Below are 25439 nucleotides of genomic sequence, written 5' to 3' on the forward strand. Positions count from 1 at the left end.
AGGAAGTAAAAACAGAGCATTCACATTTACTGGGCTTTTGTATTCATCAATTATAGGTAAGGGATAAAAATAGTGTCTGTCATATGCTATACTCTAGTGCTACATTGATAGATTTTTTTTTTTGAAACAATGGTCAATAATATTTTTATGATTCAGAATTTATTTTTCTCTTTTTTTAAGATATTAACTCTAATTTCCTTCACTCTGTCTCTTAGTAGATGATGACTACTATTTTTATTTTATTTCATTTATTTATGAGGAAAGAGGGAGAGAGGGAGAGAGAGCATGGCTTGCCAGGGCCTCTTGCCACTGCAAACAAATTCCAGACACATGCACCATGTTGTATATCTGGCATTACATGGGTACCGGGAAACTGAACCCAGGCCAGCTGGCCGTGATTGCAAGCACCTTTAACTGCTAAGCCATCTCTGTATGAGTACACATAGTCTACTAAAAACTGTAAACATCCATTAATCTGCCAGTGAATCCTATAACATACATTTAAATAAAACCTTTCTAGGCAAAGAATATTCCAGTATTCCTTTATAATACTACAGTATCTCTTAGTTGAATATGACCTACAAGTGCCAGTGTTCCTTCAAAATCATGAATGAATATACCACAAACCCATATGAAAACCTGACACATGGACTGCAAAAAAAAAAAAAAAAAAAAAAAAACAAAAAAAAAAACACCCACAGCATTCATGTTTATCATTGAGGAAGAAAACACCACTAACAGAATCATGATCCACCCTGGTATTACTTGAGTTTTACTGTTTGATACTACCAGGAAATTGGGTGTTTGGACTTAATCAGATACTTAAGTTCTCATTTAAATGAAAATGAATTTGTGGTTGTCATAGAAATTCACAGTCATATTATAGTCAATTTAATTTTTGTTGCAGAGTCAGGACTTAATTCTCTGTCTTTGCAGTAGAATCTTCATTATGAGCCAGTTAGTAAAAAGGCATCACGTGCACACCAGCTAAGAAAGAATTCTGGTTGGGAACCTGTTAGGTAAGCCACTTTAAAAATAAATGCCTTCCACAAAACAAGCCTGTTGCAGTTTTATGAAAATAAAGTAACAACATCAAACTTTTCATATTTTTTTGAAAAGATAAAAGCATTGGCCAGTTCACTTACAGTGAGCTCACAGAAATCGATACTATCAAGGCTTTTGCTTCTATGTAGTCGCCCTTTAATTCGTCTCAGAGAAGGCTTTCCTTGGCTGACACTACAAGTAGCACCATTAGGATTTTCAGAGGACGGTGTTACCCTGCAAGAGAGGGGGAAAATGCTTTATAAGGCAGGTCTACCGGTGAACATGTTTCTCAAATTTGAGGTAAGTATTGACTTAAGGGTTGCTATGGAGATGTCATACACTCATTTTCCAACTAGGAAGCTACATTCTATCAGATATCATTTCTGAATATGTCTTGGCAGCTAGCTAGTTTAAAATTTTTGATAACAAGAGTTCAAATATTGCAACATTAAGATTCAGGAAAAGTCAACACTACAACCATCACAAAAAAGCAAGTAAGACCAGACTGAGGTTTCCTAGGCAACTTGGCATTGGCTCCCCCCACCCCCCCCCCCCGGCAGTGATTTATTTAGTGCTTAGTCCAGTGCGTGGCACATCCAGAGCAAGTCAGCTGTCACTGCGCACATCCACATACTGCTCAGCGGGCTTCAGTTAAGCATGAAAATAACTCATATATTTAAACGAGACTCAATACCTAGTTCAGCATGATTGCAGATTCACAAAAAATACAGATGTAAACAATAGAAAATAACCTGTGCTTTCAAGAGTGCACCCCGGGGTATATGTTCACACACAAAACCACAAGACTGTCACATGCCCTTTCATTTCTGTGTCACTGCTGGTGATGGCAGGAGAACAAACCAGCTGCAGAGAAGGTGCTCTGAACACCTACCAGGAAGCTCTCGGTGGATTACTCCAGAGATGATAAAGTTGATAGAGCAACAACGCTGGTTTGAGTGCAGTTTACGAACGTTAGCTTCCCTATTTGATGAGATTATCTCCGATTTGCAATACGGTCCATGTTTCTATAATTGTCAACTTTTGTGACCTACCTAATTTTTTATCTTTAAAACTCTATCTAAAAGACATTTGTCTCTCAATGCTTTAAAATGACATACAAGCTGGAGTGCTAGCAAAATAGGTAGATATTTTAAGTTTTTGAGGACAGAGAATTACTAAGTAGCCCAGACTAGGCCTTCCAAGTACTGGGATTATACGTATAATCTCCATGTCTGGTTCTGTTAGCCAAATCAATTTATTTATATATTAATGAGACAGAGGAAATGTCATAGAATAGATCAGTTTGGGTGTGCCTACAATTTAGAACAAAAGTAATGCATTCACATAGTCATGGTAGATTTCAAGACTACAGAGAGAGATGAAAATGAAAAGTCAAAGTTGTCCTCTTCCTCTATCTCAGACCTGTAGCTGTTTTCTAAGCACACCATGATTCCCAGTTCTTTAGACAATCTCTACACAAATGTTCATAGTTTTCCATCTGTGACTTAGTTCCCTTTGACTATTTTTTTTAAGCAACATGACTATGTTGTTTCTTTCTTTCCCCACAACATTTTTTCACTTAACAGAACTTGAAGCTATTCCCATATACCCCATGCAGAACTATTATACTCTTGTTTTCTTTTTAAGCTCAAGGACAATTTTACTAATATTTGAGAGAAAACTTACAGGGCAAGCAGGCTGTAAATCTCTGAAGCTGCTGGTATGAGGGAGATAGATCATAAGAGGAGAGAAAATTATGTCTTCTGAGTCTGGGTCTAAAAAGCAGCCAGTTTCAATCATGGAGAGAGACAAGCCCATTTTCACTGCTGTTAATAGGCAGACAGTATTTCATGATATAATTTATTCAACCACTCACTTATTGATGGGCATTTGGTTTTCAAATGTTTACTATCAAACCATAAAACAATGAACAACTTTGATAACCTTTGCATACAAACTCAGTATTTATTTAAGAGTCTTAGGAGTGGAAATGCAGGTTCAGGGGTAGGAGTTTTCTAAAGGTTAACAGGTACAGCTTTTCCAGAAGGTCTTAAAAATATATACTTCCAGAAATGTGCATGAGATTGCCCACTGGGAATATAACTTCATTATTTTATAATTCAACCCTAGGTTCCTCATTATGTTTGTATATTGCTGAACTAATGATTTTTACAAAAAGCACTATTGTAAAATTTCCCACCCAAAGATATTTGTCAATTGTTCTTTACGTGTCTATTAGTGTTTGTTTTTATACTTTAAACTTTTTTGTTTGTTTTTGTTTTTCAAGGTAGGGTGTCACTCTAGCCCAGGCTGACCTGGAATTCACTATGTAGTCTCAGGGTGGCCTCAACCTCATGGTGATCCTCCTACCCCTGCCTTCCGAGTTCTGAGATTAAAGGCATGCACCACTAGGACCAGCCAAACATTTTTTGATTGCTTTAATGTTTATGACATATATCTTCTTAGGAATTTATATAAAAAGTCTCTATGCCATTGGCAGATTTATCTTAATGTGATTTCTTCTGATGACAATTTTCCCCAGCTATATTTTTATATTAAATTTTCCCTAGTTATTTGTATACCTATATTTTCGGTCTTCCCAAAACTCTCTGCTTTCTTGTGTCTTAAGTTGGTGCCTATACCTATTATCATGTAGCTGAAATGGTTTTCTTGTTATCCCATCTGTGAGTAAATATTTTTGAGATTAATTTAATCCATTTGAATTTTTTATGGGAATTGATATATTTAAAGTTTTCCTGCCATATTGCTTTACAGGTTTTTCTTTTCATATAAATGCATTCTTCTTAATTTTCTGTTTTATCAATATGACTAACTCGAGCCGGGCATGGTAGCACACATCTTTAATCCCAGCACTCGAGAGGCAGAGATAGGAGGATCACTGTGAGTTCAAGGCTACCCTGAGACTACATAGTGAATTCCAGGACAGTCTGGACTAGAGGGAGACCCTACCTCAAGAAACAAACAAAAAAAAATTGATTGACTTTTCTTCGTACCACACCTGCCTTGTGATGTCATTCCCTTTCTAAGTAACAGTAATCTGAAAGTATACTAGGGCAATTTTAACTCCAGCTTCCTACATGTAAGCACACATGCACTAAGATTCATATATATACATGTATGCACACGACTTTTATAAAGACACACACACACAGTTACTTGGTATCTGTGGGAAACTGACTCCAGGGTCTCCTTCTGACATCAAAATCCAGACACTCAATATCCTTATATAAAATGGTGGAGATTTGCATATAAGTTACACACTCATTCTCATATATTTGAAATCATTTCTAGACTACTTGTAATACCTGATACAAGGTAAATGTCATCACATAATTGTAATGTTGTGTTTTAGGGAGAGAATAATTTAAAAAGTTTAAGTCTCTGCATAATTTTTTCAAATATTTATATCCACAGTTTGGTAGAATCTGAATATGTAATCCAAGGATACAGACAGCCAACTATACATATTTAAATTCATGCTTTTAAAAAGTATGTGTGCATGTGGGTGTGTGTGTGCACACACATAGGTTTATAAGGGTTCTCTTGACGCTTCAAACAAATGTCCATTTGGTTTTATAGGCTGGCAGGCTTTGCAAGCAAGCCCTTTATCACTTGAGCCATCTCCCCAGGCCCTAAATTCACATTGTCTGCCAACACTTAGGCTCCTCAGTCTCCTCACCTCCTCTTCAACAATAAACAGCATGGCACATCTACACTCCCTTCTTTCTCAGCACCACCACGTTTCCAAGGAAGGCCCCATACCCTCTCTGAGTGCCTGCAAGCTTCCTAGCCTCTGTTCTTTCTTTCTTTTGATCCTTGGCTCTTTGATTCCTTCATTTAATCCTCCAGGTAGCTGATTTGCTTTCATTTTTGCCAATTTGGCCTTTCACTTGTCTACTGATGAGACAATTCTAAATTTCTAAAGTGTCTAGACCTCATTACTACAATGCTCTTTTCTATCATTCCACAAATAGTCAGGTCCATCCACTGTTTTCTGTCTTTGTGGGGATTCAGTCCTCTATTTTTTCACTTTGGTAATTCCGGGGTTGCTGGTGTTTTCTAATGTTTACTTATATTTCACTAGGGAGCGTATCCCTGCGATAGTGCTAACTGTGCCTGCTGCCCGCTCTCCATGGCTCTGCTAAAGACTCCAGACACAATGCTGGGAGGTTTGTCAGGAAATTTCTCTTTTATCTGACAGACAGCTACCTCTGGGAACAGCCTTGACTCACTGACCCAGAACCCACAACGACTTACTTTAGGAAGTAAGAAAGAAGCACCCTGTCACTGCGGGCACAAACCAGTGAGGGTTAGGAGTCAATCAAGCCATAATAACACATTTAATTAACTCCAAGTGTCCCTGCTGCCTGGCCCTCCACCCTTTGACACTCCTTCAAGCTAGTCACACGGAACCTTTGTAGCAGGCCTTTGCATACATTCTGGACCACAGCTGTGCAAGGCTCTCCGCCTGGTACACTGACCCATCTATTCTGTACACTGCAGAGTCCTCAGAAACCCTACTCCACAGATGGTGTTTTTGTTTTGTTTTGTTTTTTACTGATTGTTTACCCTGAACACTGCTGATAAGGTTGTAGCTTTTACAGAAATTGTTACTTTACTGAATTTCTAAAAAGGCCTCCTTCCAGTTCCAGTTCCCAAAGTGCAAATTTCAGGATGCTGCTTTCCTGATTCTCAACATAAAAACAAGCACATTGGACAACTCTGTTATCTTCTCCACAGGGCAAAATCTTCTTTACACACATGAAGAACTTTATTCAAAAGGAAGTACTTTGAGTCACTGGAATGGGCAAGAGTTTTGGACAAGACCTCAAAAGCACAGGAAGCAAAATTTAAAATAAGCAAATGGGACTCATTGTACTGAAATGCTTCCAAAGGAAACAAGCAATACAATGTAGAGACGACCTGCAAAATTGGAAGAAAAACATGTGTACAACATCTGACAGAAAGAAGACAGAAGATATCCAGGATATATGAAGAAATACAAAAATTTAATAGCAAAAAATTCAATTTTTAAAAACTGCATAGCTGGAATGAGGTAATGTGTACTTATATTACCAGTAATTCAGGAGACTGTGCTGGCACAACTGTAAGGGTAAAGTGTCAACCAACCCAGGACCCCATATCCAAATGTCCCTGTTTTTCCGCTCCTCTACACCTTCATGCTCCTTCAACCACACACCCAACTGTGCTGCGGTCTTCTGAACTGCAGAAGATTGCCTGACTCATACTTTTAAGACTACCTTGGGCAACCTAGTGAGACCCTATCTCAAAGTAAACAAACAAAATAACAGGCAATAGTTGTCCATTTTTAAGAAAATGGATTATTGAAGCATCAGAACTGAATGTACATTTCCTGGAGGATAAACTTACACCCAATAGGTACCTGAACCAAATGCTTAGTATCATTAGTCATAGCCAAATGCAAGTCCCAACCATAAGGAGCTACCTCCTCACTTCAATAAGCATGAATATTATAAAAAATATTAAAGATAACAAATGCTAGTAAGGATGTAGAAAAAAGGAAAACCTTGTGCATGGTTGATAGGGTTGTAAATAAGTGCAGCCATTTTGGGAAACAATATGGAGGCTCTTCAAATAATTAAAAATCGTACTATCACCAGGTGTAGTGGTCCACGCCTGTAATCCCAGCCCTCAGGAGGCAGAGGTAGGAGGATTGCTATGTGTTTGAGGCTAACCTGGGACTTGGAATACCATATGATTCAATTATCTCACTCTTGGGATACATCCAAAGAAAACAAAATTAGGGTGCTAAAGAGACATCTGTATGTCCATGTCCATTGTACTACTAGTCACAATAGTCAACAAAATGGGAAATGGGCTGGAAAGCTGGCTTAGCAGTTAAGGTGTTTGTCTGTGAAGCCTAAGGAACCAGGTTTGATTCCCTGGTACCCAAGTAAGCCAGATGCACAAGGTGATGCATGTGTCTGGAGTTCGTTTGCAGTGGCTAGAGGCCATGGTGTATCCATTTTCTCTCTCTCTGTCTCTCTCTCTCTCTTTGTATCTTCCTCTATCTATTTCCTGCTCAAATAAATAAGTAGATATTTTTTAAAGTGGGAAACAATCTGGGTGTTGAGCAACTGATGCACAAATAAAGAAAATATGTGTGAATGTGTGTGTATACACAAACAGTGGAATACTATTTAGTTATAACCAGAATTATATCCTATCATTTGCAACAATGTGGATAGGTTTAAGTGCCATTAAGTGAAATAAATCAGACAAAAGAAGGTAAGTGCTACAAGACCCCACTGCTATGTATACTATGAAAATGTCAATCTCTGAAAAGTAAGATGTTGCTTAGAAATGGAGAGTAATGAGAAGGAAGAGATGGGGAAAGGTTCATCAATGGGTAAAAATGGCCATTGTCAAAAGGATTAAAGATAACAAGTGCTGGTGAGGCTATGAAGACAAGGAATGTATACTGCTGGTGTCACAGATAGGAGCAAGAAGTTCTGCTATGCTACCACACAGTAGGATAACTACAGATCATAGCTTCTTAAACTGTGGGGTCACAATCTTACAGATGCTGCATAACTGAATGTGAGAGTCATAAAAAGTTTGATAATAGCAAAAGGTTTCTGAACATAAAACAACCAAAAATTAATTCAAAGTCAAAAGATCCGTGAGTGTTTCTAGCAGCACTTGCCTACACCACACCATGTGACCTCATTGCCACCTTGAGGCTAAACACCTAACACATGCACTTTGACTGCTCATGACCCTGAACCAGGCAACACCAACAAATACTGTATAAAACATCTTGATTCTAGACTACTGCATTGTTACAACTGCACTTTTTACTGAACTTGTAAATATTTTTGCTCTTTTTTATTTTTTTGTGTTTTTTGTTTTTTCAAGGTAGGGTCTCACTCTAGTCCAGGCTAACCTGGAATTCTCTATGGAGTCTCAGGGTGGCCTCAAACTCTTGGCAATCCTCCTGCCTCTGTCTCCTGAGTACTGGGATTAAAGGCATGTGCCACCACGCCCAGCTGATTTTTACTCTTATAGAAACATAATCATTAAAAAAAATAACGGATGGACTGGAGGAATGGCTCAGCAGTTAAGGCACTTGCCTGTAAAGCCAAAGAACTCAGGTTTGATTCCACAGGACCAATGTAAGCCAGATGCATAAATAAGGTGGCACCTGCATCTGGAGTTCTTTGTGGTGGCTGAAGGCCCTGGTGTGCCCGTCTGCCTCTCTCTCTCTCTCCTCAAATAAATAAAATAAAATAAAATAAAACAATTTTTAAAAAAATAACAGAAAACACTATTTTCCTGCCATCATTCCTCAGTATAAGTATCAAAATAGCAAATCTTTAGATTGCACTGTACTAGAATGCTTGATTGTAAAAACTGCCATTTGAGTGCTCGCTTCAGCAGCACATGTACTAAAATTGGAACGATACAGAGAAGATTAGCATGGCCCCTGCGCAAGGATGACACGCAAATTCGTGAAGCATTCCATATTAAAAAAAAAAAAAAAACTGCCGTTTGAGTTGCTGATTTGAGCTTCATAGAAACTTGTTAAATGAATTTTAGTTTTGGAGTAGAACAAAATTTCCAACAATTTCTGAAATGGCCCTAAACACATGTCTCTCATTTTGTACTATATATTTATTGAAATCAGCTTTCTCAATATTGATGGCTACTTATGTAATCAAAACTTTAAAGATATTCTATGTCCTGCAGTCTCAAATATTCAGCCAAGTTTGTCTTTGTAAAAACACATAAGCATACCCTTCTTGTTAAGCAAATTTGTCTCAGTCTTTAATAAATGGTAAAAGTATATGTATACCAAATAATTACTTCAAAGTAAATTTCTTCATGATTTTTTACCAATACATATTTGGTCTATATACCTAGAGTTTCACAAAAATTCTTTCAATGAGAAGAGGTCAGTGGAAAAGATTTAAGTAGCCCTCATACATACAGCAATAATGTATATTATATATCTGATGAGAAGAGCTATACTTGGGTACAAAAAGCCCAGCAAAGACAGCTTCACCTGGCATGGATGATTATGTATGTATGTATGCATGCATGCACTTTTATCTCAAGGTGTCACTTTTCCCCAGCTTTGGTGTTATGAGGCTGAACTGAGTAACTTGGACTTTGGGGACAGATCCAAAAAATCTTAGAGTAATACTCCTGCTGACAGTGTAAGCTCCTTCTATATGCTCCCTTGAATAATAAAGAAATCAATGTGTAACGTACAAGGAAGTTGTTTTTCCCCCAAAATCTTAATCCTGTTTTGCCATCCATAGATGGTAATCGTGAAAAAAATGTCTGCCCCTCTCCACCCCATTCCCAACTTTCTCATGGAACTATGCTTCCGCAGTGGGCATGGACAATGTGTCTAAAAGGCAGGATCATAGGGCCCAATCATCTGACTTTCTGTTTTCACAGAATAAATGTGTCCTGGCACCTGGAGCTCTATCCATTACCCTCCTCTTCACCTGACACTGTCAGGTCAGCGCTGGCCTGTGCGACAGGCTACATTATCTTAGTTTCTGAGGGGAGGAAAGATGTTTCAGGGCTTGAAGGGTAGCCAGGCTGAAGCTTCCCAAGAGACCATCATTTGGGTGATAGCTGGTACCTGCCCAGACATTATAACCAACTCACTAAATGGCTTGGCATTTAGTTCTGCCCCTTGTGTGTGTTCTCCATTGGGGGTGTGGGAGGAGTAAACACCAACACAACCCTATCAATCCCATCACACCTTAAAGTTGTAAATTCCTGGTTCACCACTTGCTGCTGTCCAAACCCAGATGGCTCTTTGTTTGTTTGTTTGTTTTTGTTTGCTTGTTTGTTTTTGTTTTGCTTTTAAAGTTAGGGTCTTGCTCTAGCCCTGGATGATGTGGAATTCACTATGTAGTCTCAGGGTGGCCTTGAACTCATGGTGATCCTCCTACCTCTGCCTCCTGAGTGCTGCGATTAAAGGCATGCACCACCATGCCTAGCTCGGCTCAACTTTTAACATGGCATACTGAAATTCTTTAAATATCTTAGAAATCTTAAATTTCACTCTTCCACAATACACGCAGAGCAATCAACACAACTCCTTGACACTGTGCACCCATCCCTCCCAGACTCTTCTCTCTGCTGGAAGGTTTTCTTGTTCCCCATCCTTGCAAGCCAGATGTGTCAGGGAGCATTGGGTTTCTATTCTGTCCATGTCTACATCAGGAGCTGTCCACAGCCAGTTCTGACTGGCCACAACCTACTTAGGACAAACAACTGCCAAGCTCATCTACTTTACCCATTTTGAATTCCCAGTAAGAAAGAACTCAAGAACAAGGAAATGGGCCAACTTCAATAAGCAACATGGTAAAAAGGAAGCAGTTATATAAGGACAAAATTGTCCCCAAAGTTAACAGCTGGCAATCCCTCTATAAGATATTAATTTTGAAATATCAGTAACTAATGGCCATAACCAACCTAAGGGTAATGCTAATGAGTGACAGCAATGCATCTTTCACCCCAAAGTGGGTAATTCCAAACAATGGTGTGAGAACAGGAGACACTGGATACTGCTAATAAACAGCAGGACTACGAAAAGTATACCAAACCCTTCTAAGGACACTTCCTTACACAGTTGCTTATAAATATCAGAAAGGAGAAAACGTTAAAAATTCATGTTCTAGATTAATAGTAAATGATTCTTCATTACACCCGAAGATAAAAATGTGTGTGATTGATATTGTTTATAATTTTCCCATTAAAACACTGAAAGGGTTGGGATGTCACAGCAGGACTTCAGTGACCTAAGATTATACCAGGGACCACCCTCAGAAAACTCTTATTTTACAACATACTTCCTGGTTATTTTGTACCTATTTCAGCCATTCTCTCTTCCCATCATCTTCTTGCTCTATTGTCTTTTTAACAGCGACAACCAGAAGAAAAGCTGGTGTCTGATTCCAGGCATATCAATGACCACATTTGTAACACTGGGAAGGTATCTAGGGAGTTGCCATATTAAAAGATAGGATGCTTGGAAAACATTTCTATAGAGGCTCCAAATAATTTACTAGCCAGAAGCTCTTACTATCCATGCAAAGTAGTAAAATGATTACTGAACAACCACCTGAATGAGTATGTTGATACTATATGACTTTCAATGATAGCCAAAGCAAATGACAAGGGAAGTCAGGAGTATAAAGGAAGTGAAATGACATTTGTTCCTCTCTAAGATCAGTCTAAGTATTTCTAAAACCACTCAGTGCAAACACTAGGACTATTGGAAATACCATTATTATGGCAAGATTTTTCACATTTCATATAAGAACAGGTCAGAGTAATTAGTATTTAGCCTGCAGAAGAGCAGGCTGAATTTCATCTTAGAATGACACCTTACTTAAAAAGAGGGTATGTGCAAATGTAATTAAGTTAAAGTTCTTTAGATCACCCTGGATTATTCAGGTAGGCCCTAAATCCAGTGACAATAGTCTTTATAAGAAACAGAAGATGATGGGTTGGAGCCATGGCTTAGCAGTAAAGGCACTTGCCTTCCAAGCCTCAGGACCAGGTTCAATTCCCCAGAACCCACATAAGCAAAATACACATGAAGGCACCTGTGTTTGGAGTGTCTTCTTTGCAGTGCATAGAGGCCCTGGGATCCTCATTCTCTCTCTCTATCTCCCCTTCCTTCTTTTCTTCTCTCTAATACATAAAAATAAAATGTTAAAAAAGAAACAGAAGATGAGAGACTCAGAGGAAAATGCTGTGTAAAAAGTGAGTCAGATGGGCTGGAGAGATGGCTTAGCAGTTAAGCACTTGCCTGTGAAGTCTAAGGACCCCGGTTCGAGGCTCGACTCCCCAGGACCCACGTTAGCCAGATGCACAAGGGGGTGCATGCGCCTGGAGTTCGTTTGCAGTAGCTGGAGGGCCTGATGCACCCATTCTCTCTCCTCTATCTGCCTCTTTCTCTCTCTGCCGCTCTCAAATAAATAAATAAAAATATAAAAAAAAAAAACCTGAGTCAGAAGCTGAGGTGATGCAGCCCCTGAGAACAAACAGCACTACCAGAAACAAGAAGGACAAAAAGGAATCAAACACACAGGCTTCCAGGGTAGGTATACCTTGGATTTGGACTCCTGCCCTTGAGAACTGTGAAACTGTGAAAGATTCCATTTCTCTTGTTTTAATCTGTAAAGTCCACAGTCATCTGTTCTGGCAGCCCTGGGAAATACAGTACCCTATGGCTGTTTATCACTGGCAATTCAAGAGCTACCAAAGACAGACACTTATACCTATCTAAGGTAGGGTTCTAACAGGCCTCATGAGAACCCTAAACAATTGTGTTAACAATCTTCTTGTCCCTGTGAAAAACACCTGGTAGAGACAATTCAAAAGAAGGAACAATTTACTTTGGCTCAGTTTTTGGAGGATTCAGTCCACTGTCACTTGGCTTTGTTGTTCAGGGCTGTGGTAAGGAGGAGTATTAGCACAGACAGAAAACGGTAGAACGTGGCAGCTCACCACATTGCAGACAGAAGTGAGACCAGTCAGACAGAAGAGGTTCAGGACAAGATACAGTCTCCAGGAATATGCCTCCAGTGACCTACTTCCTCGTCTGTTACTTTCCAAGGATACTGTCAAATTATAAATCCATCACTGGATCAATTAATTGCGTCAGCACCCGCATGGCGTAATCACCTATCAAGGATTGTAGCCACTAGCTGGGGATCAAGTCTTTAACATATAAGCATTTTAGGGAAACTTCCTACTCAAGCCTTAACAACAATAATGATTCAGAACCAAACACTACAAACAATCCTACGCCTGGTTTCTAGGAAATAATGAGGAAAATGGGGAGCTGAGCAAACAGGAGCTGAACAGCGTTCTTACAGGTTCCACAACGTGGGTCTGTTTGTATGGTTTGGTTTCCACCTCAAGTGGCCCACAAATATACTGTTCTTTAAGATATGTGCAAAGCCAATACGAAACATAGATGACACTGAGCAAAGGAAAGCTGTTGGACACAAACGCCCAAGCCAGACAGAAGCGTGGGAACAAAGCATGAGGTCATCCTGTTCTACCCTTTACTCCATCACAAGCTTTGCAGGCATGCAGTTCTTTCAGACAGAACCCAGTCATTCAAAGACAGAGACACATGGAAAGAGTGCACACACACCTTAATCCAACTCTTCACACAAGCCACAGCCAATTTTCATAGTATAATCTCACACTTTGTAAGTGTACCAATGCTGCTGCATTCTAAGGTTTGACATACCAACGTTGCCAACGTCTGCTACCAGTTCCCACCTACCACTCTTGAGTTGGGATGTGGATTCTGCCATCTTCTAGCCATGCCTTACATCTCAGAATTCTCCTTGAGAAACTGCTCTAACACTGCCAAAAAAAATGTTATCTAGGAAAAAATTCTAGAGCAAATAAGGACTACATAAATTGGGCAACACAATATTCTCCAGCTTAAAAAAAATCATACATCTGTGTTGAAAAGTACCACCCACACAGGAGTTTTTGTACAGTATGCTCTTCACTTTGCCACTGTAGGAACTAGGTTAACCTTTGCAAATTAGCATTGAGTGGAAACTCTAAAACACTTATTTAAAATTAGAGTTTACACAAAACCACCCTTCTTTTGCAGATGATGTCTTGATAAGATGGATTTTATCACTGTCCCTGTTTTACAGCTAGCTTTCAACATCAACTACTAGAGTTAAATAAAAAACAAAAAACCTGGATTGTAGTTCTTCAGGTAGTCTCTTCACAAACTGTTTTGGGGAAAACTGTGTTTGGGGAATGTAGCTTCACAAATACCATCCTCACATTTTAAAAAACGGATATTTAAAAAAATGATTTCCTGAGGCAGGGAGATGGCTCAGTGGACCAATCACTTGCCCTGCAAATATAAGTTGCTGAGTTTGGATCCCCAGAACCCACATAAAGCCAGATGCTGTAGCAATGGCATCTGTTATAGCAGTGAGCCTAGGGCAGAAGAAAGTGGAGCCAGAAAAATCACCCAGAAGCTTGTAAGCTAGCCACATTTGTGTTTGGCCCAAAGAGGTTGTCCTCTGACCTCCATACACATGTACACATGAGCTCACACTCACACAAGAACATGTACACACACATAAACATATGTGCGCGTGCACACAGACACACACATACACACACAGAAAATGATTTCCTTAACAATCATCCTCAGTCATGTTTTATTAAAAATTCATTTATGGGCTGGAGATATGGCTTAGTGTTTAGGTGCTATTCTGAGAAGCCTAAGGACCCAAGTTGGATACCCCAGTACCCACGTAAGTCAGATGCACAAGGGGGCACATGCACCTGGAGTTCATTTGCAGTGGCTGGATGCCCTTGCATGCCCATTCATATTCTCTCTGTCACACACTTTCCCTCACAAAATGGATAAATAAAAAAATTAAAAATTCATTTATGGACTGGTGAGATGACTCAGTGGCTAAAGGCACTTGCTTGCATAGTCTGATGGCCCCAGTACCCACATAAAGCCAGATGCACAAAGTGGCACATGCATCTGGAATTTATGTGCAGTGGCATGAGGCCCTGGTGCATCCCTTCTCACTATCTGTCTGCATCTTTATGTCTTGCTGTCAACTAACTAAATAAAAATATTAAATAAAATAAAAGAGTTAATTTACTAGGCTGGCAATGGGGCTAGGTAGCACAGCACTTGTGAGGTTCAGGGTTTGATCCTCAGCACTGGCCCACAGAGCTCATTTGCTCTTTTCCTCAACAAATATTTATTGAGAAGCTGTTTAGAGACAGATGCCATTTGTAGAGATTTAGCAAGGACTAAGACCAAGCACTCCTTGATGCACTTTCATTCTAGTGGGGAGACAACAAGTACATAGCAACACGTGTAGTTTGTTAGAACATGATAAACGCATGGGAAAAACATAGGGTTGGAGTAAGACTGCTGGCATTGACATCTTTTCCTCCTATATGCCATCAGTGCAAGAAGTCATTAAATATTACTGCATCTTGTTTTATAAGAGTGATCTTTTATGCGGGGGGGGGGGGCGGGCAGGAGAGGAGGGTGAGAAAGGGTCTCACTGGCTAGCCCCGGTTGGCCTTAAATTCATGATCTTCCTTCCAAGTGGTAGAACTTCAGGCATTCACCACCAAGCTCAGTTTAAGAGTGACCTATTCTTCGTTTGTTTGATAAATCTTCCATGAACGATTTTATTTTTATCTTTCAAAGTCACATAATGAGCAAGCACTCTAACACTGTCCCACAATGTAGCCCCAAGGAGTTTAACTCAACTGCTGCCAACCAACTCTCCCAAGTGTAGACTTCTATAGCTTGCTCCTGGCTGATTATCAAGCTTAATCTTTTTTTTTTTTTTTTTTTGGAATAAAGGTTTCTTCGTTTTTAACACATGGGAGAAGACACTAACATTTCCTAAGCATGTGTCATTCATCCAGGTGTGGTAATGGAGTAAGTTGTGTTGTTCATGGTCAGAGTTGATGTGTGACATCATGAGGTAGGTAACAAGAGTCCCTTCCTACAGAAGAAGCAGATTTGCAGTAGCTAAGGCCACACAGTGTGCAGTAGGGCTGAAACTTGAATCTGGCCCAGGGTTACTGTCCCTGCACTCCTGGTCACTACTGGGATTTTTTTTATCTTTTGTTAGACCATCATGTCTTTGGCTGATCAACTTTTGCAGAATGAATCATTCTTTCATGTCTTATAAAGCTGTAATTACTTTCTCCACATGCCGAAGGGCAGCTTTCTTTCCTTTCTCTACAACTTTAGGATTCAATTGGCCTATATTCAATGAGAAACTGAATAACTAAACAAAATGTTTATGACGTTTGCTGATCACTAATTTTAAAATTAAAATAACCACTGAGTATCATAATTGCTATCCTCTTTCTTTTACTTCTTTTGTGACAGGACCCTCAGCCTGCATCTCAACCCAGTGGAATGCGTTGGCTACTAGGATCCCATAGGACACGTTAGACGCTCATAAAATGCAACATACATTCCGAGAGACAAGGACTATGTAAGCCAGAGCTGGGTAATTTCCGGGCATTTTCGTCTAAGGTGTCCTTTTCTGTTGCCTCAACCCCAGCCAGCCAGCAGGTTGGGAGACGCGGAATGCACGCCGACGAGACCACAGCCCCGGACGACGCCGGTCTCACCTCACAACTTCCTCCCCTCGGCGTGGGAACGGCGCGTGGTGCACGGTGGACCCAAGAGCGGACCGCGCACAATGAGAATAAACGCGGGGCACGGTCTGCGCTCGTTCGTTCGCAGCGACAAGTCGCTGGTGTGGAACGGAACGGAGAGCGGGCCGAGGCCCGAAGGCGGTGCGGGAGCCCGGGTCCCCGCCGCAGCGCCGCGCGCGCTCCGCGGGGCACCGCGAGGCGACGGCGGCCGCTCCCGCCCGCCAGCCCGGGGCGTCCGCAAAGGCCGCGGCGCCGGGCTCCGCGCCCGCCCGCCCGCCCGCGCCCCGCGCCCCGCGCCCCGGCCCGCGTCCTCACCACAGCTTCCTCTTGAGCGGCAGCAGGCTGCCGCGGTTGGAGGGGGTGACGCCGATGGCCATCTGCAGCACCGTCAGGTATTTCTGGTACTTCATCTTGTCCCCGCTCCGCTCGCGGGCAGGGCCCCGCCGCCGCCGCCGCCGCCGCAGACACAGCCCCTCCAAGCGCCGCATAGATCAGCTCTGGGCCATCCGCCGCCGCCGCCGCCCCCGCCGCCGCCGCCGCCGTGCGCGCCCGGCTCCCGCTCCCGCTCCCTCCGCCGCCGCGGCCGTGCGTGGCTCGGGCTCCCGCCGCCGTCGCCGTGCGTGCCGCTCCCGCCGCCGCCCGCACCGCCTCCTGCGCCCGCGCGGTCCCGGCGCCCGCGCTGCGCCGCGCCGCGCCGCGCTGCACCCGGCGGGCTGGGGCGGCGGGCGGGAGGCGTCCCCCAGCGCCCGCAGGCCGCGCCCCACGTGCCTCAGTTTCCTCGGGGACTGACGGCTGGTCCCTCCAAGAAGCGCAAAGGCAGCAATGATTTTAAAATCTGCCCTTACCCCACCCCTTAACGGTTTGTAATCATAATTTGTTTTCCACCTTGGAGTGTTGGACGATTTTGCATTCATACACTATAGATCGCATGCATATTATACACGCACAAGTATGCAGTCCTCGTGCGCACGGTAGTCCTGGAGAGTGGAAATGGCCAAATAGTGCAAATTTACCTCAGTAGCCAATGGGAAAAGTTAAGACTGCTCCATGACGTTTAAACTTTTTGTGGAACTGAGGAATAGGGAGAGAAAAAACAAAAAGGAAGAAAAAGAAAAAAACAATGCATTGATGCACTGCCATTTAAAATATCACAAAAATTGAGAATTAAAGCGCTCTGTTCAAAAGCAATTTATCCAGTCCGGGGTGGTGGCAAGACACCTAATCCAAGCCCTGGGACGTCAGAGGATGGAGAGCCTGAGACCAGCCTGGGCTAAAGTAAACTATCAAGAGTAACCTGACCGGTTCTTGTCTTCTAGTATTTCGTGTACCCACAGAGCATCTTTTCTGTGCCTGAAGCGTAACCTGCTCTCCACACTTTATCGTTTGTGGTGCAGTATTTCAGAGCGGTCCTTGAATGAAATTGTCTTTTGTCCACCATCTTCTAGTATGTCTGATTCCTTCCGTCACAACCACTTTCTTTTTCTTTAATTAATTGGTTTATTTTTGTTTGAGACACACACAGAGAATAGGCGCTCCAGAGTCCCTAGCCACGGCAAATGAACTCCAGGCACGTACGCCGCCAGGTTCATCTACTTACGTGGGACCTGGAGAATAGAATCTTGGGTCCTTAGGCTTCCCAGGCAAGCGCCTTAAATGCTAAGCCATCTCTCCAGCCGCGCTTTCTTTATCTTTATTGAAAAAAGGTCTTACTCTGTTGCCCAGGCTGGCATTAAACTTATGACAATCCTCCTGCCTCAGCCTCCCAAGTGTTGGGATTATAAGCATCCTCCATCCATGGCCTTGCTGATAATCTACTTTGCTCATTCAGTAAGTTCTGTTGGCTTCGTCCCTGGAACATCAACATTCCCATAGTTGTCTATTTCTTTTACACATCATTAATATTACCTTGTGATTTCACCTGAATTTCATTCCCATCTGGCAACATAAATGCACACTTGGCTGTCAGTGCCTCGAGTGCATAACTCATGGCCAGTGGCATCACTGACAGGCTTTTAAAAATCAATCTGATGATTGATCACTGGTCACAGTGGACTGTATTTAATAGGGATCTGTCAGCTAAAGGGCCACAGGCAAAGAGTCTTGATAACCAAAGTCTGAACCAACTTTGTAAGACCAATGTTATTTAAAACTGGAAATGCAGTCCAAGTCTATTTCACTTTCATTTGTCCAGAAGTTTTAGCCTTCACAGAATATGAGAAATTGGCAGATCCTTGACACACACCACATGCAGGAGAGAGGGTCTTGGAGCAGTATGGAGGATGGAACCCATGGGCCATACATGCTAAGCAAACGTACCATCACTGTGTTACACTCCAACTTAAAAAATACTGAGTTATTTGCAAGCAGAGAGAGAGAGAGAGAGAAAAAAATGAATGAATGAATGAATGAATGAATGGGTGCACCAGGGCCTCTAGCTGCTGCAAACAAACTCCAGATGCATGTGCCACTTTGTGCATCTGGCTTTATGTGGGTACTTGGAAATCAAACCCAGGTCATTAGGCTTTGCACGCAAGTGCCTTTAACTGCTGAGCCATCTTTCTAGCCCTATACTCCCACTTTAAAATAATAGTTTTCAGACTGGGTCTTGCTAAATTTCCTTGAGCTTACAATCCTCCTGCCTCAGCCTCCTAAGGATATGGGAAGAACCACTATGCCCAGCCCAGCCAGCCCAGTCCATACTCTTGAAAGCATTAGATGCTGTCCTTCCATATTCATATTTTGTTAATGTCTGTGTGGCCTTTTGCATCACTCACCATGTTACTTGTAGGACATTTGATGAATATTCTATGCTGTACTGAAAGATTCACATAATCAAAGCAGGAGGATCTACTCAGGATAATGTGACATAGAAAGGAATATGAGAGAAGCACTTTCACAATCATTAAAAAAAATCCGTTTCTCCATAAAAGGGAGAACAGCAAAAATAGTCAAAACCAACCTTTTTATAACTCTGGACATTAGCTAAAGGTTGCAACAATCCGGAGGGTTTGTTTAAGAAAAATAACTGAATATTGGCAACAACAGTGAATTTTATGGCATTTTAGCATACTGTCTGTAAGAGATACTTTAAAACAGGTATTAGGGGCTAGAGACATGGCTTAGCAGTTACAGTGCTTGCCTGCTAAGCCTAAGAAGCCAAGTTCGATTCCCCAGTACCCATGTAAGCCAGATGCACAAGATGGCCCATGTGTCTGGAATTTGTTTGCAGTGGCTAGAGGCCCTGGCACGCCCATCCTCCCTCCCTTTCTCTCTCTCTCTCTCTCTCTCTCTCCCTCTGCCTCTGTCTCTCAAATAAATAAATAAGATATTTTTAAAAACAAATTAATGGAAGACAAATGGAAAAACACTTAACAGGCAAGCAGCAATAAAAGAGAGCTTGAAAGGATATACCAACATCAGAAAAATCAGACTTCCAGGAACAAAAATTGTTACTAGATGAAATAAGAAAGTTTTATAATGATTAAAAAAAAAATAAGTCTAAGCCGGGCATGGTGGCACACGCCTTTAATCCCATCACTCAGAAGGCAGAGGTAGGGGGATTGCCGTGAGTTCAAGGCCACCCTGAGACTCCATAGTGAATTCCAGGTTAGCCTGGGCTAGAGTGAGACCCTACCTCAAAAAACCAAAAAAAAAAAAAAAAAGAAAGAAAAAAAAATCAGTCTATAGAGAAAACATAACAATTACCAAAAAAATGCGCATTCAACTGAGCCCCCAAAATACATGAAGAAAAACCGTAAGAAATTGGTTCAATAATGTATAGATCAAGGCAGAAAGAATTGGTCCCACAATGAATAGACTAAGTCAAAGGACCAAGAAGCAAATGGAAGATGTGAAAAACACTGTGAACAATCTAGGCTCACACATTGCTAGGATATTCCACCATAAAGACTACGCAGTCTTCTAATGTACACATGAATCTTCTTCAGAATAGGTCAGATTAAATAGGAAACAAGTCCTCAATACATTTAACAGTATTCAAAAACCATATCAAAAAGCTTAAAAGTGACTGGGTGTGGTGGCACACACCTTTAATGCCAGCACTTGGGAGGCAGAGGTAGGAGGATTGCCACAAGTTCGAGACCAGCCTGAGACTACGTAATAAATTCCATGTCAGCCTAGGCTAGAGCAAGACCCTACCTCGAAAAATCAAAAAACAAAAACAATTGTTTTAAGTTTAAAAAAGGTTATAAGGGATTACCATTAGCAGTTATGTACCAGTAAATCAAATAATCTAGATGAAATGGAAAAATTCCTAGAAAGACCAATCTATTGAAAATGATTCAAGAAGAAACAGAAAAGTGGAACAGAATTATAAGCAAAAGCTTTAATTGGTGGTAATAATGACAATGACAAAGCTCCCACTGACAGAAAGTATTTTGTCTACTTTTCCACCTCCAGAGCTCAGAACACTGCCTGCAATACAGCAAGCACCCAGGATTTGTTGAATTTGAGGTGGGAGCATGAGTGCAAAGTGAAATATTTCAAGACTTTTCATAAATCTCATTTTATACAATGACAAGATGGGGTACCCATGAAGTTTTGGGTACAATGTAGAAAGATATCTAGCTGGAAAACTGGCATCATTTTATGAAGGCAAGAATATGTGTGTGTGTGTGTGTGTGTATGTATGCATGTATATATATGTATGTATGTATGTATATCGGGCTGGGAGAAGGCTCAGTAGTTGTGGACACTTGCTTGCAAATTTGATTCCCCAGTAACCTTGTAAAATCAGACACACAAAGTGGCACATGCACATGAAGTTCATTTGCAGCAGCAAAAGACCCTGGTGCACCTTCTTTCTCTCCCACCCCTTTCTGATAAATACAAAATAAATAAGTAAAAAATTTTTACAAACAACTGAAAATTGCTTTTACCTTTCCGAATCCAGCTAATACTTCAAAGGCAGATGAGGAAGCAAGGTCCAAAGAAACCATTTCCACCCTGACTCCCAACAAGCAAAGTAGCCATGATTACAGCAATTACCATGTTTTCCACCTTCGTCTGAGATAGTGTTTCAAATTCTTTTGACCACCACCCTCAAGCATACTTAAGATTATTTTTCCATCTTATTTTCTTTATCCTCAAAGCTGGGGATCAAACCCAGGGCCTTGTGCATAGTGGGCAAGCACTCTGTGACTAAGGAGTAAACCCTAACCCCAGAAGCACATTTTAAATAGTGGCCCAGTACACACACATACATATGCTTGCAAAAATTTCTGCAAACAGTATTTGATCTTACCTACCCGAGTTAAAACCCCTAAGGAGGAAATACCAATGAAAACTATAGTCCTGATTTCTGTAACTGGTCACAGACTCAAAGATGATATTTATTACTATGTATTCTACTTTTTTTTTTTTTTTTGTCTTCAGCAAGCATCTCTTCTGGTTGTAGTTATTGACTTGGTGGGGTGACTGACACCTTATTCCTAAAGGGTCTTAGCCATGAATAGCTGCCCTTCCTGAATTAAGATCTAGTTTTCCATGGGCTTTAACACAGAACTTAGTAATACTATGAGACACTTTGAAAGATAGCCTTCTTCTCAAACAGCCTCTCCCTTACTTCCACTGCAATCAGTAACTTGGATTGTGGTCAGCTTCTCTTGGTGGTCAGGACCAAAAACATCCAGGCAGCATAACAACTCCCTTCTTTGTTGATCTAGAGGCATGAGAAGTCCAAACTGGCCAATTTCCAGCTCAATAGAGCCATTGTTGTAAACAAAGCATTCCTTGCTTTGGAACTAAGGCAAACAGAGCATCTTGTCTTAGGGACAAGAAACAATAAGATTGCTAAGAACCACTAAGGGTTATAGTGAATGGTGCTACTCTCATTGCATCCCATGATTCTCGGCCCTTCTGAAACCTGGCTCTAGTTATGGCACCATTTGCTGGGTGCTAATCCAAAATGTTTGCTGCCTTCTAGAGAACCTTGCCCAGCTTGGCAAAGCATTTTCACATAGCTAGTATTCTAATATTTAAAAGGCCCTGACACCATCCTATGAAGTCGGTTGTTACAAAATAATATGTGTGTTTCTCCAAATTCACCTGCCAATGTCCTCCCCAAGGTGATGCCATGAGATAGTGGGACTTTGGCAGAGGTGATTAGCTTTGAACTTTCTTGAATGAGATTTGTGGCCTTATAAAATAGACATAAGAGGGTTGTTTGCCCTTCTACCATATGAGGATGCAAGATGATAGTTTCTGTGAACCACTAGTGTACTCTTACCAAACCCCAACTTAGCCAACTCCTTGATCATAAGTATCCCAGCCTCCAGAATTATGAGAAATAAATTTCTGTTATTTATAGATCACTAGTTTATGGGAATTTGTTATGGTAGCCCAAAAGGACTAGATAAGCAGGGAACATGATAAATCCTGTGGGTCCATGGCTATGCTTCACTTGCTGTGCACTGAGTTCCTTGATTAGAAGCAATGCTCTGTGGAATTCCATGATTGAGGAAAAGGCATTCTGTGTGTCTGTGGATAGTAGATTTTCCTGTGTGCTTCTCCCTAAGGCCCCACTCCCCAGTGGCATCACCTTGAGGGTTCAGGTATTAACATATGAATTTGGGAAAGGTAAAAGTCCATATTCAGACTAAATGTCCATTCTACTAAGAACAATGCACTGCCCCTCCACTGTGGAAGAGGTTTAATGTAACTAACCTACCACCCAGTAGCTGACTGGTCACTCCAGGGCTTGTCTTCATATCAGGGTCCCGGGTTGCTCTTTATTGCTGGCAGACTAGAAATTCAGCAGGCCGGAAGCCATTGCAGTCTTGATGAGTAGAAGTGCGTGTTTCTAATCCCATATGCAACCTCTGCTGCTGCCTCCGTGTCCACTTTGTTCATGAGCTCATTGGCAATGACAGGAGTGACTGTGCAAAGAGGCTGACTTGGGTCCACAGTAGAGGGCCATCGGGTCCGCAGGATAAGACCATCTTCTTCACTTATTAAAATCCTCCTGTAGTGGTCATTCATATATGTCACAAGCATCTTCCTGTCTCCACTTTTCCAGTTACATTCCTTCCAAGTTTCATCCAACCAAATCACTGGTCAAAGCCCATAAATCAGTATATAAGTACACATCTGACCACTTCTTTTTCTAAGAAAAATGAACAATCCCATGCACTGCTCTGTCTCTACATTATTTACAAGAAACATATCTTGACAATATAAAAATACAGGAAAATTGAAAATTTATAGATTAAATGAAATATGCAGCAAATTCTCAAAGAAAATTAACATAAGCATATTAAGAAAAATAGCCTTAAAGAAGCTGAAATTATAGAAGTACAGGTTACTTGGTGTTGATAAAAGGCTCCTCTTGCTGGGAGTATACAACTTTAAATTTGTGTATTTTGAATATATACCTTCAAGATACATAAAGACAAGCCCTGGTCAAACTTCATGATGCAATAGATAAAGAGTATTTTGTACAGTATATCCTTCAGTTGCTAATAGAAATAGCAGAAACCAGTGAAGATGTCATATTTGAATAAAATAATAAAATTGACATTGTGAGGTATTCACCTAGTTACCATACAATTCATATTTTTCTAAACAATATTTGATAAAGATATTTAAAAAGCAAGTCTCTCTCAATACATTTTCATTATTTAAAACTGTATGGAACATGTTCTTAGAGAAAGCAATCAAGCTAGAAACCAACAATGTGAAATGAAAAACCCATATATTAAGAATTTTAAACAAAAGCATGCATTTAAATAAAATATTGAAAAATATTTTAAACAAAATTTCAATAAAGTATTTCATGTAAGAGTTCTGATGTATAACACAGAGAAGGAAATTTAACTTTAAAATGTCTATGTTCAGAGAGTTAATCAAACATTTCTCTCAAGTAGGAGATAGGAGAGGTAGAAGAAAATAAAAAGATGGCATTTTAAAAATAAAATTTAAGCTTATAATAAAAAGGTCTAATAAAGTTATTAGTTATTTGGTTGATTTTAACAAAATTAAAAAGATAATAAGAAATTGAGACGGTATAATTACCTAATATCTAGAAATAGAAAGGGGCATGCAGAGATATTGCAGATATCAAAAAGACAGTGCAAGATTAACATGAATTCTTTATACCAATAAACTCTAAAAATTATTTAAAAAATGGATAAAGTCTTTTAAAAAATAACTTACCAAAACTTATTCAGGAGGAAGTAAGCAATCTATAATAAGCAAAGGGGAACCTTATAATTATAGTGTCCTAACATCTTATTAAGCCCATGACAGTCCCAGTTTACACCTAATACTAATGTCCATTGATTATTTTTCATAACCCCTTTAATTCTCAAAAATGCTCCAGTTTAGAGGATAAGCCATATGTTCAGTCTTTCTACTTATGATAATTACAGAAACTAAATCTGCAAAAAATTCCAGGCCCATTTCATCAGCAAGTTCTATCAAAAATGATAAAAGCAATCATTTAAATCTAAGACTACTCTTACAAACTAGAAAATAAAAGGAGACACAGTTTCAACACCTCAGACTACAATCTGACAAGATGGCTAAGAGTGAAGCTCAGTGATAGGCACCTGCCTCGCATGTGTGAGGCACTGGGTTCAACCCCCAGCACCGAAAGAAAGATAAAAAGGAAAGAAAGGAAAGGGGTGGGTGAGGAAGAGAAGGAGGAGGGAGAGAAGGAGGGAGGGAGAAATGGAAGAAGGAAGGGTGGAAGCTCTCTTATTGCCAAAAAACTTTGCAATAAGAAATATGAAGTATGAAGGACTCATAACACACACACACACACACACACACACAGAGTTATTCCTCATTTAACAAGGGAGGTAAATTCAGAGATTTCATCCTTGTGTGAACATAATAGAATGTGCCCACACGAATTGAAAAGGCAACAACTTGACTAAGTGACAGCATCATATGAAGCTACTGTCTTATTTGTAGTCTTTACTCTTATGGGGCACATGACTACATTTTAAGTGCCCACCAATCAGAGGAAAAAAGATTGACAACATAATAGAAAACATGTATAATATTTCAATATGCAGTTCACAAAGAAAGAATTCACACATCACCACAAATATGAAAACAAGGTGTTCACTTCATTTGTATTCATGGAAACTACACCTTAAAAACACAGTGAGTCGCCCTATGATCTATGGAGATAT

At 40.7% G+C, this 25439-nt stretch overlaps 1 protein-coding gene and 1 non-coding gene across 9 annotated transcripts in view; one reads left to right on the forward strand and one right to left on the reverse strand.

Moving 5' to 3' along the window:
- Tjp1 (tight junction protein 1) overlaps nucleotides 1-16769 on the reverse strand; it is a 268814-nt gene extending 252045 nt beyond the window's left edge. For 6 of the 8 annotated variants that reach the window (XM_045144912.1, XM_045144911.1, XM_045144910.1 and 3 more), the window contains exons 1-2: nucleotides 16597-16723; nucleotides 1146-1278 (exon numbers count right to left, since the gene is read on the reverse strand). In XM_045144912.1, the coding sequence (XP_045000847.1) occupies nucleotides 1146-1278; nucleotides 16597-16691 (228 nt within the window). In that variant the 5' untranslated portion in view covers nucleotides 16692-16723. Of the gene's footprint in view, nucleotides 1-1145; nucleotides 1279-16596 lie in introns of all 8 variants that reach the window. The other 2 variants (XM_045144906.1, XM_045144904.1) reach the window with 1 other exon arrangement.
- Nucleotides 8472-8578, forward strand: LOC123459636. Its single transcript, XR_006636395.1, has one exon. It is a non-coding gene; the product is annotated as a U6 spliceosomal RNA (small nuclear RNA).
- Nucleotides 16770-25439: the final 8670 nt, after the last annotated feature.

The sequence above is a fragment of the Jaculus jaculus genome, chromosome 3, assembly GCF_020740685.1.
Source record: "Jaculus jaculus isolate mJacJac1 chromosome 3, mJacJac1.mat.Y.cur, whole genome shotgun sequence".
NCBI lineage: Eukaryota > Metazoa > Chordata > Mammalia > Rodentia > Dipodidae > Jaculus > Jaculus jaculus.